A 15,200-nucleotide genomic window follows, 5' to 3' on the forward strand; every position below is an offset into this window, starting at 1 on the left:
TACCCAGATGCCCCTGCGTGGCGTTACCCCGCCTTACCCTTTGCCCAGATGCCCCTGCATGGGGTTACCCCGCCTTACCCTTTACCCAGATGCCCCTGCCTGGTGTTACCCCACCTTACCCTTTACCCAGATGCCCCTGCATGGCGTTACCCCACCTTACCCTTTACCCAGATGCCCCTGCGTGGCGTTACCCCACCTTACCCTTTACCCAGAGACTCCACAGTCACCAGATCTCAATCCAATAGACCACCTATGGAATGTGGTGAAACAAGAGATTTGCATCATGAAGGTACAGCTGACAAATCTGATGTTATCATGTCAGAATGGACCAAAGTGTCTGAGGAATGTTTTAAGCACTTTGTTGAATCTCTGCCACAAAGAATTCAGGCAATTTTGAAGGCAAAAGTGGGTCCAACCTGGTTTTAGCCAGATGTACCTAATAAAGTGGCCAATAAGGGTATATACACTATATGGACAAAAGTATTGGGACACTTGGCTATCACACCCACAGTAACTTTCTAAATCCATGGCCAACAATACGGAGTTGGTCCCTCCTTTGCAGTTACAACAGATGCCACTCTTTGGGAAGACTTTCCAGAAGTTTATGGGGTGTGTCTGTGGGAAATTTTGCCCATTCATCCAGAAAAGCATTTGTGAGGTCAGGCACCGATGTTGGATGTGAAGGCTCACGATCTCCGTTCTAGTTCATCCCAAAGGTGTTTGATGGGATTGTGGTCAGGGTTCTGGCTGGGCCAGTCAAGATCTTCCACACCAAACTCACTTAACTATGTCTTTATAACCCATAAAGCTAGAAGCATAGAATTGTCCAAAATGTCTCGCATGCTGAAGCATTAAGGGTTCCCTTCACTGGAACTAAGAGGACTAGCCAAACCACTGAAAAACAACCCCATACCATTATCCCTCCTCCACCAAACTTTACAATTGGCACAATGCAGTCAGGCAGGTAATGTTCTCAAGGCATCTGCCAAACCCAGACTAATCCATCAGACTGCCAGACAGAGAAGCATGGTGCATAACTCCACGGACAAATTCCACTGCTCCAGCGTCCATTGGCAGTGTGCTTTGACCACTCCATCCGGCGCTTGGCATTGCACTGCGGTGATGTGAGGCTTGCATGCAGCTGCTCGGCCATGGAAGCCCATTCCATGAAGCTCGCGCCACACAGATTCTGTGCTGGGCTTTAATGCCAGAGGAAGTTTGCAATTATTGAGTCAACAAAGTGTTGGAACTTTTATGCACCATGTGCTTTAACACTCAGCGATTACGCTCTATTACTTCGTACAGTCTCCCATTTCATGGCTGAGTTTCTGTGCTTCCTAAACGCTTCCACTTTGCAGTAAAACCACCTAGAATTGACAATGGAATATCTAGCAGCGAAGAATTTTCATTCACTGACTTATTGCAAAGGTGGAACCCTATGACAGTACCACACTTGAATTCACTGAGCTCTTCAGAATGACCCATCCTTTCACAAATGTTTGTAAACCTGACCACATGGGTATGTGCTTGATTTTGTACAACGGTGGCAAAGGGTCGTAATGAAACACCTACATTCAGTGATTACTGTCATGACCTGCTAATATGATCCTCCCGAGTGCCACGCCCCCCTCGTTACCTCATGTGAATTCCGGATTGTTCTCAGCTGTTCTGCATTTCTGTCCCTTAGTCTTGTGTATTTAAGTCCACGTCAAAGCTTGTATCCCCAGATCTGTCATTATCGTGTGTACCCCGTGTTGTCCGTCTGCCCTAAATACACCCCGTCCTTTGGATCTCACGAAAAATTCTGTTCTGTGCCCAGATCAGATATGCAAAAATCTGACAGACACACATATACACACAAACACCTATTTGTCTTACCATCTTCCAGCCGACTGTCACTTTGATGTGATTAATGGTCCGTCCCACCAAACTAGCAAAACTCCTCCTGAGGACATTTCCACAACATCTGTTTTTCAGAGTTTACTGTCCTTGTGGGAGAATCCCCCCCTCCCACACACACACAAACACACACAGACTCACAAAAACCCCCTTCCCAGTAGCAGCCCTGTTTATATACCATATCAAGGACCACATTGGAGCCCTGAAGCAGGAATCGTCCCGGCTCTCACCTCGAACCCTGCCTTACAAACTGAAATGGATCTTGGGCCAATCTTCACCAAGCGCACACGGCATGTGACAGATTACACAGTAAAAATCAACACGCACAGGGGGGAATTACAAATGTCTTCATACACTGGCAGAAGTAATATGGCATTATAAGAGTGATGTATGACCGGTGAAAAAAGGGTCCTTCAAGAATTTCCCTGCGGGTGCCAAGGTTACAAACGACACATGTGCGACACGTGTGCTTCAGAATGCATCACGGAAACGGGATTTCCACAAGACATTTTCTGTAACATTTTTTTGGGTAATTTCTTAGGCCACATATAACTCCCCAAACTGTCCGTCTCCGAGGACGTTCTGGCTGTCGCCGTGTCAGAATGCAGAATGAGAGTGTCAGTCACGGAGCCGGCCCACTGTCGGCCAATTGGAGGCCAGCCAGTCGGTTCCGCTCCAGTGTGCCTGTCTAGGCTGACCTCAGCTTGATACCTGACAGCTGAGTGTGTGGACGGAGCAACCTGATTGGCTGTGAGCATCCCCACCTGACACAAACAGGCCAATCCCAATATGTCTTTCTTTAATAATACGTACATAACCTTCCTGGGGTCAGCTCTGCACGAGTGCAAACGTGTCAGTTCTGGATGATGAGCAAAATGAAAACGCAATAGCCTGTATATCTGCATCTTCTCCATTTACAATATGATTTATTTCTGTGTCCCTGCCGCTTCTCTCTGTTACCCAAGACCGCTTCCCTCCAGGGACCCGCCATGCCGCAGGGAGGTGCAGTAATGGTGTGGGGGTGGGTTTGGTTACCATGGTGAGGAATCACCAGCCCCAAAGATAACCCAGATGATGAAACTCAGCTGGCCCTGGTTAGCCCAAATGCTTTCTTAGGATTTTTATGGGGTCAGCGGAACGGTTTCAGGAACGAGGAGTAGAGCAAAGTATGGAAGAAGGCTGCTGAACATGCGTGAGCTTTAGGCCGCGGCGTTTCTGAATTGCATATCAGCAAGTGTCAGTTTGCTTCTCTTTACCAGGACATCATACTGGTTTTATCTCCCTGTTCTGTTGGTTTGAAGTTTGCTGTGACTTTTTCAGCCTTTTCATGATGCTTCATCCTACAACTTTCCACTGATTTTTTAACTGGATTTTCCTGTCGTATGTCTTATGTCCACATCTCAATATATCATGTTTAAATGTCTTGCATATTTATCGAACCCAGGTCCCAGAGGTGTGAGGCAACAGTGCTAACCACTGCACCGCCATGCCATTCCTTCTATATTTATACTAATCTAATTACTTTTTCCTTTGCACTACGACAGGCAGAATCAATATTTCATTTCAGTGTTTGGTCCGTGTGTCATATAGCTGAAGATTACAATGAATATTTGATTTTATGACTTTTGTTTGTCCCAAAATGACCAGGCTTTCCATGAAACATAACTGATAACTGACCTAAATTTCACCACAAAAGACCTCCAAATGTACAAATGGTTTCAATTGTATGGTCAATGTTGCAGTTAAATAACAGTAAATGTTTTCTCCATATATTCAGTGATTTCTCCAGAGTTTCCAGGACGTATCGCTGCCTGAGAGGTCCTAGAAAAGACCATAAGTTCTGGAAGACCCCATTCACACGCCCCCTGCACACCCACGCTATATACGATGCACAGCCCCCCCCCAGACCTGTTCTCACAGGCAGCACCAACATAGCAAACGTGTGAGCGCATCTACGTATCGGGCAGAAACGAACGAGTCACACACACACGTTCCCCACCCTCACTCGATAACAGGGCAAGCTGTGGAACTTACCACAAATATTCTCTCGAGCTGATCCTGGATGTCCTTCATCCCCGGAAAGGCAGCGACGCCTTGCATCATTTCCACGAAAATGCATCCCACGCCCCTAACAAGAAGGAAAGTGGGACGTTCATTCTGCGTTATGATTAACGACATCCTAATCAGTGGCGGCTGATCTACAGACGTACTGGGGTGGTACCTCCTCTATTTTTTTTAATTAAATTGTGAAATAACTTTAAAATAACTTGTGAAAAAATGTATTGTCCTTTAAACACCCATTTTATATTTTCTTGGGGAAGATCACTACAGTAATACTCAAATGCATTATCTTGTTACCTCCTCAATTTTTCTAGCCACCAGCTGCCACTGATCCTTATCCAGAATAAATCACTGCCCAGTCCATTTACACTTCCACTTGATCATTATCATTTTACTGAAGCAATTTCAGGTAATCACTGCGCCCTCCCAAAGCAGGAATGGAGATTGGCACAAATATTGGAGCAAGCTGCTGTTAAAGATGTACACAGTCGTAACAGAGTTAGAAAAGCAAGAACGTCAGGTGGGAACAACAAGAAACACGAAGAGAGCGACGCGACAACCCCTGTGTCATCACGGGAAGTGGCGTGACCCCCCCCCCCCCCAATAGCAGCGTGCGAGCCGTGCGGGACAATGCGTCTACAGCAGTAACGGCGACTCTTTGGGTTCCTCCGTCTAATGACCCTCATCGCTCACAATTAGCTGGGGAGTCCGTCGAGGGCGTCACTGGTGCTCGATAACGACACATGAGCTCCCCCAGGGCCACGCGACACAGAATGGCCGCAGAGAAAGCGATTTCCTCCGTCGACGGCCTTCTATAGTCCCATAAAAGCTCCTTTGTGTTAGCTGACTGGCCATTAAGCCGCTTCTTTAAAAGGAGAAAAATAACTTCCTTTGTTGAACTTGGCCTGACAGTTGGTGGCTAATGCTAAATCCTGCGGAAAATCCCAGCGAGGCCCGAGACGTCGCATTTCCGCCGGTGCCGGGGCTCATTTATCACCCAGCTGCCGGCATTGGCCCGGTGAGTCTGTGGCACAGCATATATCTGGCCCCGCCTCTGGCCGGCGTGAAAAACATCGATTGGCAATAAGGTGTGATTTCATCCAAAAATCTTCAATGTCCTCAATTCCGCCAACGTCAGTTTGCTCTTCCGATGACTTTGATCATAGCAGAGCCTGGCATGGTGCGACACTTACATCAGACACCAAGTTCATGTGTGGGGCTAAAAGGTCTAACAACCAGACCTTTTCCTGGAACCACCTTGCTGTCTGCTGCTGATCTGATGAACCTGGAACTCACACCTGGCTCTTCCCTCTGTCAAGTATCGTGCATATGAGGGGAAAACATATGGATGTCAGTAGTGTAACCTGAGATTCTGCATAATAAACACGTACAGTCGTGAGATACACGAGCAATAAACTTTAAATAAACTCCCTCGCTAGGCACGTAAATAATGCTAATGATTTAACAAGCGTTCTCCGGCCGTGAGTCTGGTCTAACGCAGCTTGGACATTAGCTCAGGCTTTGGCCGGAGTCCTTGCACTCCACAGCTGTCACCTCAGTGAGGGGTAAATGCCTGTCGAGATTGTTCCCTGGCTCAGAACCTCCCGGGCGGTTAACGCGGGAGCCATATCGCTGACCGGGCCGCAAGTGTTTGTTTGGCTGTTGCCTGGCAGTGGACAATACTGGCCGCCTAACGATATACACAAAGACACATTTAAAGCAGAAAAAGATCACATTCGCTCTGAAGACCAATGAGGTAGATAGCTAAGCTTCTGCGGGGTCCTCAGGAACCACCTCCTTTAATGTGCACTTTGCAATGTCAGCAGAATATTGATTTATCTTGGCCCCACCTTGGTTGTTCAATGGCCCCCAGCCCCATGGTCCCTGTCTGCGCACAAGCAGACGGGGACGCGCCTCGTTCACCATCCGCCATCGCGGCGGGACCTTGCCGCATCCTCCTCACCGCAAACACTGGCTACTCAGCTCTGCTGTTACTGGAAGTCACACGTCTGCCCACAGTCTCACACGTACAATACCAGTTAAAAGTCTTTGCACACCACAGGCTTTTAACCTCTTTTCCAGTTATTATGTAAACTGCTGATTTTTTATTCTTGTTAAGCATTGGAAAGTTGAGCGAACAACTATAAATGAAAATATAAGTCAAATAAAACAAGTTTCCGTTATAACTTGGAAAGAGTATGTAACAGTGCATGTCTGACATCCTATTGTAACTGGTTGTGTGGTGATGGCACATTCTAGGCTGTGCTTTAACTTTAAATGCACTAGTTAGGTGTTTCATCCTATGAAACAGAGCAGTATGTAATGTCCCTTGCAGAAAGAATGCCTCGAATTTTCTCTGCTGTTATAACTGCTAGAGGAGGTTACTTTGATGAATCAAAGATGTGACATTTTCTTGCCACTGAGCCCTGGGTCCTCCTGACCCCATTGAAGTGTCCTTGAGCGAGACACTGAACCCCAAATTGCTCCCGGCGAGCTGGTTGGCGCCTTGCATGGCCGCCTCCGCCACCGGTGTGTGTGTGTGTGTGTATGAATGGGTGAATGTGAGGCATAACTGTAAAGCGCTTTGAGTGCTCGAAAGAGTAGCAAAAATGCGCTATATAAATGCAATACATTTACCATTTAATAAAGGTACTCAAATGGTGAAAATACTGTATATTTTTTTGATATCAAAGAATATTGAATGTATTTTTAGTAAATGTTAAGTGAGTAACATACAAATGTAGAAAAGCTCAGTGTGTGCCAGAACCTTTGACTGGTAGTGACTGGTAGTGACTTGTAGTGACTGGTAGTAACTGGTAGTGTATTTTCTGTTGACCACCACATAAACTTCTCACCTGATGTAAAACCCACTAAACTTTTGATTCCTGTTTTCCAAAAGAACTCAATTCCCATCACTACTATTCACCTCCAGCATCTTCTCCCCTCTTCGAAATCCCCTCTTCATGGCGGCCACACCCCGGGACGACCCCCGACGCCGTCCCGTTTACCTTCCCACCTCCCCGTCGCTCATCAGCCCAGATAATGCCAGACCTTTTAAACATACTAATGAATTCTTTATCGTTGGGTGTGGAATGCCCGCCTCTGGCCTCCCCACTTAGATGCTCTCCCAGGAGTATCAGAAGGGTCTCGTTTGCCTTTTACGGCAGGGGACTCTGCTGCTGTCTCTCTTACTGAGAGACAATAAAGGCTGGGCTCCCCTGTGGCCACTGCTTAACTCAAACAGAACACTTGTCAAACATTACATTAAACATTTATTAAGTCCTCGCTAACGAGTGCTCTGGAAAAGCACTTTATTTCCCTGAAAGCAGTACCTGATGTTTGCCCGGCTATAGAGGAAGCTCACGCTTGCCCAGGTTCTCGGCTCACATGCAGAAACCTCCAGCCTCAGAGTCACTCTCTTGCTAATGATTTTGCCACATGTTCGAAAGCAGTGTTTATATAAAGGAGTACATACACTGCCGATATATACTGAATATGTATAATGAGTTTGAACTGATTCCAGGATATTTTGCAGAGTGATTCTTTGGGGGGACCCATTCCCAGTCTTCCAGGAAAATAAGCATCATGGATGGATAGAGGAAACAGAAAGAGACAGATGAAGATAGGGTTGAAGATATAAATGGTGTGAAACACAGAGATGGATGGATGGATGTGCTGTTGAATCGAAGGACGAAGGAACAAGGTAGCATGGATGAATGACTTTGCAGACTAAGAAACAGATGGATGGGATGGTGAACAGCTAGAAGGATGGACAGATGGATAGATATCAAACAGATACGCCGATCAACTGATGAAAAGATGGGCAGATGCACAGGCTCGTGGATGGATGAGCAGGGTGGCTGCTGGGTGGGGGGTGTTAGCTCACCACATGTCCAGGCAGGTGGAGTAGTCGGTAGAGCCCAGCAGTACGTCGGGGGGCCGGTACCAGAGCGTCACCACTTCATTGGAATAGGTGTGGCTGGGTACCGACTTGGCCCTCGCCAGACCTGCGAAAGGCATGGAGAGAGCAGGAAGGGGTCACACTGGGGTCACGCAAGGTCACACAGGGTCACGAAAGGTCACACGAGGTCATTCAAGGTCACCCAAGGTCACAACTTGCAAGTAATATGCGATTCCGGTTAACCACACACAGATAATAGCCAGGACTCTACCTTTGGAGCATTCAGCTTCATCCCACAAAGCCACTGAACTGAACAGCTAGTAACCGAAAAAGATTTTCATTTTCAGAATGTGAGCATCACCATGATGCCCATCACAAGCTGTGTGTAGGAGCCCCCTTCACAGGTAATTCCGGCCAACATTTACTGCCCCCCAGGAGAGGAGAATGACGCGGAGCGCCTGTCCTTCTCTGGACCACTGGACCACTACACCGTAATTTACTTTGGGGGGGGGGGGCAGTTTGTGGACGCTGTTTACAAACAGACGGCTTGGCACAGTCAACGGTGCAAGGTAAGCCAGGAGGAGGCTGGATCTGCATGGGGGTCCGTCTTCCAGCCAGGACCATCAGCCGTGGGACTAATTGGGATAATGTAGCAGAAGGGAGGGGGGAGGAAAGAGGGAAGGAAGGGGGGGGGCAGGGTTGACAGGCCGCTCGCTGGCACCAGCCCGCGCACACGCCGCGGGAGGAGTCAACCTCTGCCTGTCTCCAGGGCAGTCGCCATGGCAACAAAGCAGGACAGCCCTTGGCGTCTTTAAACAGGAGCGCGTGCTGCATGTGCAGGGGGCAGGAGGGGAGGGTGACATTACAGGCCTAACCATCACTCAAAGGCTCTTTTCTGAAAGGTCACAGCTTCAGATTCTCCGCAGCACCTCTCGCAGGTACCGGGAGACACCCCCCCCCCCCCCCCCCCTCACACGCTACTCTGTCTGCACACGCTGGGAGAATAACTCCTCTCCTTCAGAAACTGGTGATTCTCTCATTTTTTGTCATTCACTTGAAACATATACTGAACACCCCCCCTCACACACACACACACACACACACACACAACCACCCGTCTTTCGTAATTACTTGTAACGCCGAGCTAATAGCCTGTCATAGAAAATACGAGGTAAAAAGCTCGGTGCGGGATAGCAGACAGACACTGAACATGGCTCACAGTGAGCAGTGACACCAGCTCACCGAACCCCATGTTTGTGGATTGTAGGAAGGAACCAGCAGGAAACCCATTTAACACAGGAAGAATACACACACACACACACACACACACACAAACTCTAATAACTCCACCCAGCCCTAAGCTTAACCATAAGTAACCAAACAAAATACGAGACTTTTGGCATTTTTAGTTTTTTGATTGCATTCACAGATCTTTGTGGGGACCTGAAAAATGGTCCCCATAATGTCAAAATAACAGGCTTTTATTACATTGTGGGGGACATCTGATCCCCATAATGTAAAATAAACATAAAGCAGCCACACACACACACACACACACACACACACACAGAGCTGACCTGGCATTCAAACTCCTAACCCAGCAGTTACTGTGCCATCACTCCAAGCCACTTTCTCTCCCCAAATCCAGAATATAAGTGATTTTAAATTAAATTAAATTAACAACTGTTCCAGCTCAGTGGGAAAAGATACTGAACACGTTGACAAAAAACACCTCACCCCCATCTGAAATTATACATCCACCAATTACTCAAACTGCAATAAGCAGCCCTTTCAGGTATCAATCGCACTGCTGAGGTCAGCTTCCGCGATATCTGACATCTCCCTCCCTCCACAGATCTCACTCTGTAAGAACGGAAAGTTTCATTTACTGTTGCTGTAAGAAATTCTGCTTAATGGGAGAGGAGCCCGAAACACAGACACACAACTCAGCCCGAACACTTTTGCTGATTTACATTTTCATACTCTGCACTCCTTATCAAGATGCTAATAAGCGCTTTTTTAGGGCTGTTTGTGTCTTGAGAGAAAATGAGCTGGCGGTGAAACACATTTCCGCATATCGCTCTTATTAAACAGGACATCTATTCTGTGCTACCCTGCCATATATCAGAGGGCTACTCCTCAGCCGACCCAAATTGCAGCCATATTTAATCACGCAAAACTCCTCATTAAAGCCATGTTCTTCCTCTGTACATGGATGGAGTGCAACAGACTTTCAAGGACTTTTTCAGACATCAGGTCAAGCCTCAGTTTTGGTACGTGGGAATATGAATAAGAGGTATAAAAACAAGCCACAATTTAACTGAGTTGCGGCATTAACATCTTCCCATAATGCACTGCACACTGTTGTCAGTCGGACACAGCATCACCGGTGTGAACCACAGGCCAATGGGATTAGCAAGTTTTTGTCTAATCTTACTGGCTTTCGGGCTGTAATGCCTACTGTTTCTCCGCCTCCTTGTTCCCAATTGGTCGTTTTCTTTTTCTGATAGCCGCCACCTCTGATGTGAAAGAGCAAAGAAAAACCCACCACATTAATCAGAATCTAAATTCTCATTTATACCCATTTGAAGAGCTGGATGTTTTGCTGCAAAATTCAGGTCTAGTACTTTGATGAGGAATATAACATTAGGACCCCGTCCATTCCACAAGGCCAGTGTCTTAACTAGTGCCACCTGCTGGACAAAACCACACATGCAGGTAGATGACGACCATCAACCACCATCTCAGGGCTGGATGAAATAAAATGTCATAAATGTAGACCAGACTGAATCAGCATCGGTTACAATGCGACAGGAAAATTAATTCAACATGCTGACTGAATGCCCCACCAGCTTTCTCACAGCCTGCAATTACAGTTTTGGGGAGTTTAATAAAAGGTCTATCAGGCATCCGCTGAAATCGACTCTTTTTCAGGCTGCTTAACATATTCCTACATTAATATGCCGTTTTAGGACAGATCTCGCACAGCAGTAATGTACTTTGAGTGGTTTGTGCTGCATATTTTTCGTTTGTACAACTGATTCCAAATAAATTGAGATTCAGAGGGAACATTAGTATCCACTTGCCCCATCAAAAGTCGATAATTAAAGACCAGTCTCTCCCTTCTTGTTTCAGGTTAAAAGTCCCAGGTGTGATGTCCTCAAACAAGTTCCTGAATTTCTCACACAGAATAACCTCCCAGACAGAGCCGGACATTCCACTGAGACGGCCCTTCTGACTGTTGTGAACAACCAGTGATCTGCTACATCTTGGTCATCTGCTCCCATTGTGCTAGACCCAACTGCAGCCTTCAACACAAACTACCCCCCCCACCTTGTTCTCTGACATGGTTTTGGCTCTAAGACGATTAGGTAATTTCCTATCAGATAGATCACTCTAAATGCCATGAGGTGTCTAGGTTGCAACAGGTAAATACTGGTATACTCCAAGGTTCAGGCCTTGGTCCTCTCCTCTTCCTCTGTACGCTGCTTCTCTAGGTCAGACCATCACTAATACAACTTTTCCTAGCACTGCGATACAGTCCGTATCTAACTCAGATATTTCTAACTGCACTCAGATTTCTGTGTTCCTCTCTGACATTACACCATGTATGAGAGATTGTCACCTCCAGTTGAACCTTTTAAAGATAGATCTTCCAGTCCTCCCTACCAGTCCCTCCATTTACCACAACATCGCTGTACAGCTTGGGACATTATTAACCTTAGGAAGATTGGAACTTACTCAGAAGTGACTAAGCTCCTGGTCTCATGACTAGATTAATGCAACTCTTCACTGGCAGGGCTATAAGCTTATACTCACTGCTGCAGATCATTCAAAATGCAGCAGCACTTTTGGTATTTAATCAGCCTAATTACCCTGACATTACACCCATACTTCTCTCTCCTAATTGGCTCCCAAAAGGCACTCATATCCAGTTCAAGTCCTTGGCTCTGGCTCTCAGAGCTGTTAATGAAATGGCACCTACCTCAGCTGAGTAGCCAACGCTGAATGACGACACCATGTGATCTTAAGTTGTTTCTCGTGTGTAGATCCTCGATGCCAGATCAAGCTACCTACATGCAGTCAGCAGAGATTCTTTCAAACTTCATGAAACACCTGAACTAGCTCATCTGGCCACTGACCTTCTCTGATTTCATCCTTTTGTCCCTCCAAAAAAACACTGGATGCTCTCGTATTTTACCCTTCCTCATGTCCTTGTGGTGATTTTTGGTTTGATTAGCTCTTCATCACTGTTTTTAATGTACTGTAAATGATAATGTTACAGATAATGCATAGAAATATCTAAACTGGATCATAGCTGGGGGGGGGATATTGTTTGTACGTTGCTTTGGCTGTTAAATAAATACGTTAAATGTAACGTAAAACATAAATGTTCTATGTTGTCATGTTTCACGTACAGCCTGTGCTTAGGCACCACCTGCCTTGTGACAAAGCTAATCATCTGAAATATTTTAAATGATTTCATATTTAATATTATTCATTATCTATATTATTCACGTACAATATTACTCAGCCCTCTCAGTATTTTGCAGTCAAATGGAAGATAATGGTAGCGAGCTCCTAACTGCGCAGATTTCAGACTTTGCAGGAAAATATCCGTGTTGTAATATAAAATGACGGTCAGTGACAAAGAGACGGGAGTAACCAGAGAGCAGCTCCTACTCCATGGTTACACCTGCAATCTTTCCTGTCGTGAAGGATTAATATCTAAAATATAAGTCAGTATTTATTTGAATCTCACCAAAATCACACTCTTAAACCGCCTGAATGGATTGTATTTGACAGCCGTAAAAAGCCCAGTTTGCATGGAAAAGGTGCTCATTAAAAAAACAATAATAATATATGCTTTACAGTTTGAAAGGTTCTGGAAAATCTTACTCATGAAATATTAAATCTACCATGCTGAAGCAGCACAAATGCAAATCCGCGGCCCAAATCATGCTTTTGGCTTCACCTATTTGCACTTATTTTGGGTCCTTATCATTTATTTCAAAACGGGCAGATTAGAGTTTTAAAGCTGTCTAGCACAATTGCAAATCACTGTCATTCACAGTAGTCTGGATTCATTTATTATTTTTAATCTTGGGAACATAAAAATCTCAGTCATCTGACAATTGATTATATCTAGAAGAAAAGCATTCAATGCTAATAAACAATGAAGTGCACGGTAACAAATGGAAGAAAAAAATTTGGTAATGTAGGTTCAAAAGCAAAAAAGGACATGTTTTGTTCAAAACCCAGGAGAGATCATGTTTGGTAAAAGTGCAGCCCTGCTGACAGCGGCCGTCGGCAGTAAGATTGTCGCAAGGAGCTAATGCTGACCTGTCACTCCCAATCAGACAATGCGGATCCCTGAGATCTGGTCAAATGTCTTCCTCTTTAATCATTTATTGCATTACTTCATTGTATAATGAATACCATTTCATTAGTCATTTAACTGGGCTTTTTTTATCTAAATAGGGAGGATAATATATATGGCTTTACAGTACACCATTACGGTACACATAGTTATATTACATCATACACTATATAGGCAAAAGTATTTATTACAGGAAGTGCCTAATTAACACACACCTATTACTGACTCAGGTGTATAATCGAGCACCCAGTCACGCAATGTCCTGCAGTTAATAGTAGCAGTACAATCGGTGGTTATACAGAAGAGGTTAGTGCCTTTATTTGGCACCTTCGTATAACGACAAATTTCCAACAAGTCAGCTCGCCACATTCCTGTCCTGCTACAGCTGTCTTGGTCAAGGTTAAAATGTCCGGGAGACAAACGGGACCTGATCACCCAGCATCAATACCCAAACTGACCGTGTTGTGTTAACAATGTCAAGATCATATGTTCAAATCCCAGGGAACACACATATATTGTACCCCTTTCCTCTCATTTAAGTCACTGTGGATAGAACGTAAATGAATAAAATGAATGGCAATTTATCCCAACAGCAATGTTCCTACATCTAACATCTCCTGGTAGGGAGCTTGTAATGAGCAAAAATGTGGGCTGTCTGGAAGGGAGCAAAAATGTGGGCTGTCTGGCAGGGAGCAGAAATGTGGACCGTCTGAGGGTCCCCATGGACCGGGTTGAGAAACACTGCTCTACTACAAGCTACTGATGGTTTGGAGTGTCATCACTAGGAATGTCACCATCCATCTCATCCTGTCAAGGTCACACTGACCCAGAATGTACCCTAGGACTAATAGGACAGAGACTTTGGTAGGATACCAACCTCCCCCACACAGAAAGTGAAGAGGCACCAGTCCACTTGAATAACACTACTTTTGGCCACGGGGGGAAACAAATTCGAACCCTCATCCGCACAGCTGCGAGGAACTCTCAGATGACTCAAAGACACCTGGATGCAAGCAAATCACCCAGGCCATTGTCTCACAATGTTACATGAAAGAAGTTGACTGGCTCTGAGGAAACGTCACCAAATTGCAGTCATCATCAGTTACCGGGATCCCCCCAGCCCCCATTTTATAGCCTAATATTCTGCTTGTCAGCTTAAGGCCCAGAACACCCTCCCATGGAAACCAAAGAAATAATCAACTGGACATCAATGGTGATGCCATCTTAGCGGAACTACCAACTCAATCAGATACTGTGAGGTAGGTACCGGTGACGGGGATGACAGAAACCTTATTGAGGCCAAAAAGTCAGAAACAAACCACATCTCTCATGGGTTTTAGGACACATGAATGTGCACCAAAAGCAATCAGAGGTGGAGAAGTCCTCTTACACAGCAGGTGACGGGCAGCGCTTGGCCTCTGCCTGCTCTCTGAACTTGCCCATGTTTCTGCCAGGCAGCCGCAAACAAAACCACGCTTCTGCGCTTCTGAAAAATCACCGTCGGAGACGTGCTGCAGTGAGGCCCAGCCTCAGCGCTCGTGACTGCAGGGAGGGGGGGGGGGAGTTCTGGGCGAGTAAGCACCACTGAGGCCGGTTCTGGATACCGATCCCATGAAATCTCAGCTGAACAAACAGGCCCCAGCACAGAAAGAGAGCACAACACAAACCGATGAGGCCTATTTTAGTGAACAAAACTAAAAAAAAATACATCATAAATAAATCACCGTGATTTAACATGGAAAGCTTCCGGATAACCTGGAGGGGGTATCCACCCCATTCACTGTAGAACTGAAACCAGAACAAGCCTCCAGCCCTATGAAGTACTCAGCAGAACAGTAACATCAGATATTTTGCTGGGAAATAGTGATTTGGCAGCAATGACTGAGTCCCCAAGGCAGGTGTCAACATGTCAGCCAGCTGGGGGGTGGCGGGGGGGTCAGTACACAGTCACATGCACAA

At 45.9% G+C, this 15,200-nt stretch overlaps 1 protein-coding gene across 3 annotated transcripts in view; it reads right to left on the reverse strand.

Moving 5' to 3' along the window:
• The window catches only part of LOC111844341 (cyclin-dependent kinase 14-like), a 102,591-nt gene that overhangs the window by 35,227 nt on the left and 52,164 nt on the right, over positions 1-15,200 (reverse strand). For all 3 annotated transcript variants that reach the window (XM_023812732.2, XM_023812752.2, XM_023812743.2), the window contains 2 exons: positions 7,847-7,967; positions 3,934-4,027 (listed from right to left, as the gene is read on the reverse strand). In XM_023812732.2, coding sequence (XP_023668500.1) covers positions 3,934-4,027; positions 7,847-7,967 — 215 coding nt within the window. The remainder of the gene's footprint in view (positions 1-3,933; positions 4,028-7,846; positions 7,968-15,200) is intronic.

The sequence above is a fragment of the Paramormyrops kingsleyae genome, chromosome 9 (genome assembly GCF_048594095.1).
Source record: "Paramormyrops kingsleyae isolate MSU_618 chromosome 9, PKINGS_0.4, whole genome shotgun sequence".
NCBI classification, from domain to species: domain Eukaryota; kingdom Metazoa; phylum Chordata; class Actinopteri; order Osteoglossiformes; family Mormyridae; genus Paramormyrops; species Paramormyrops kingsleyae.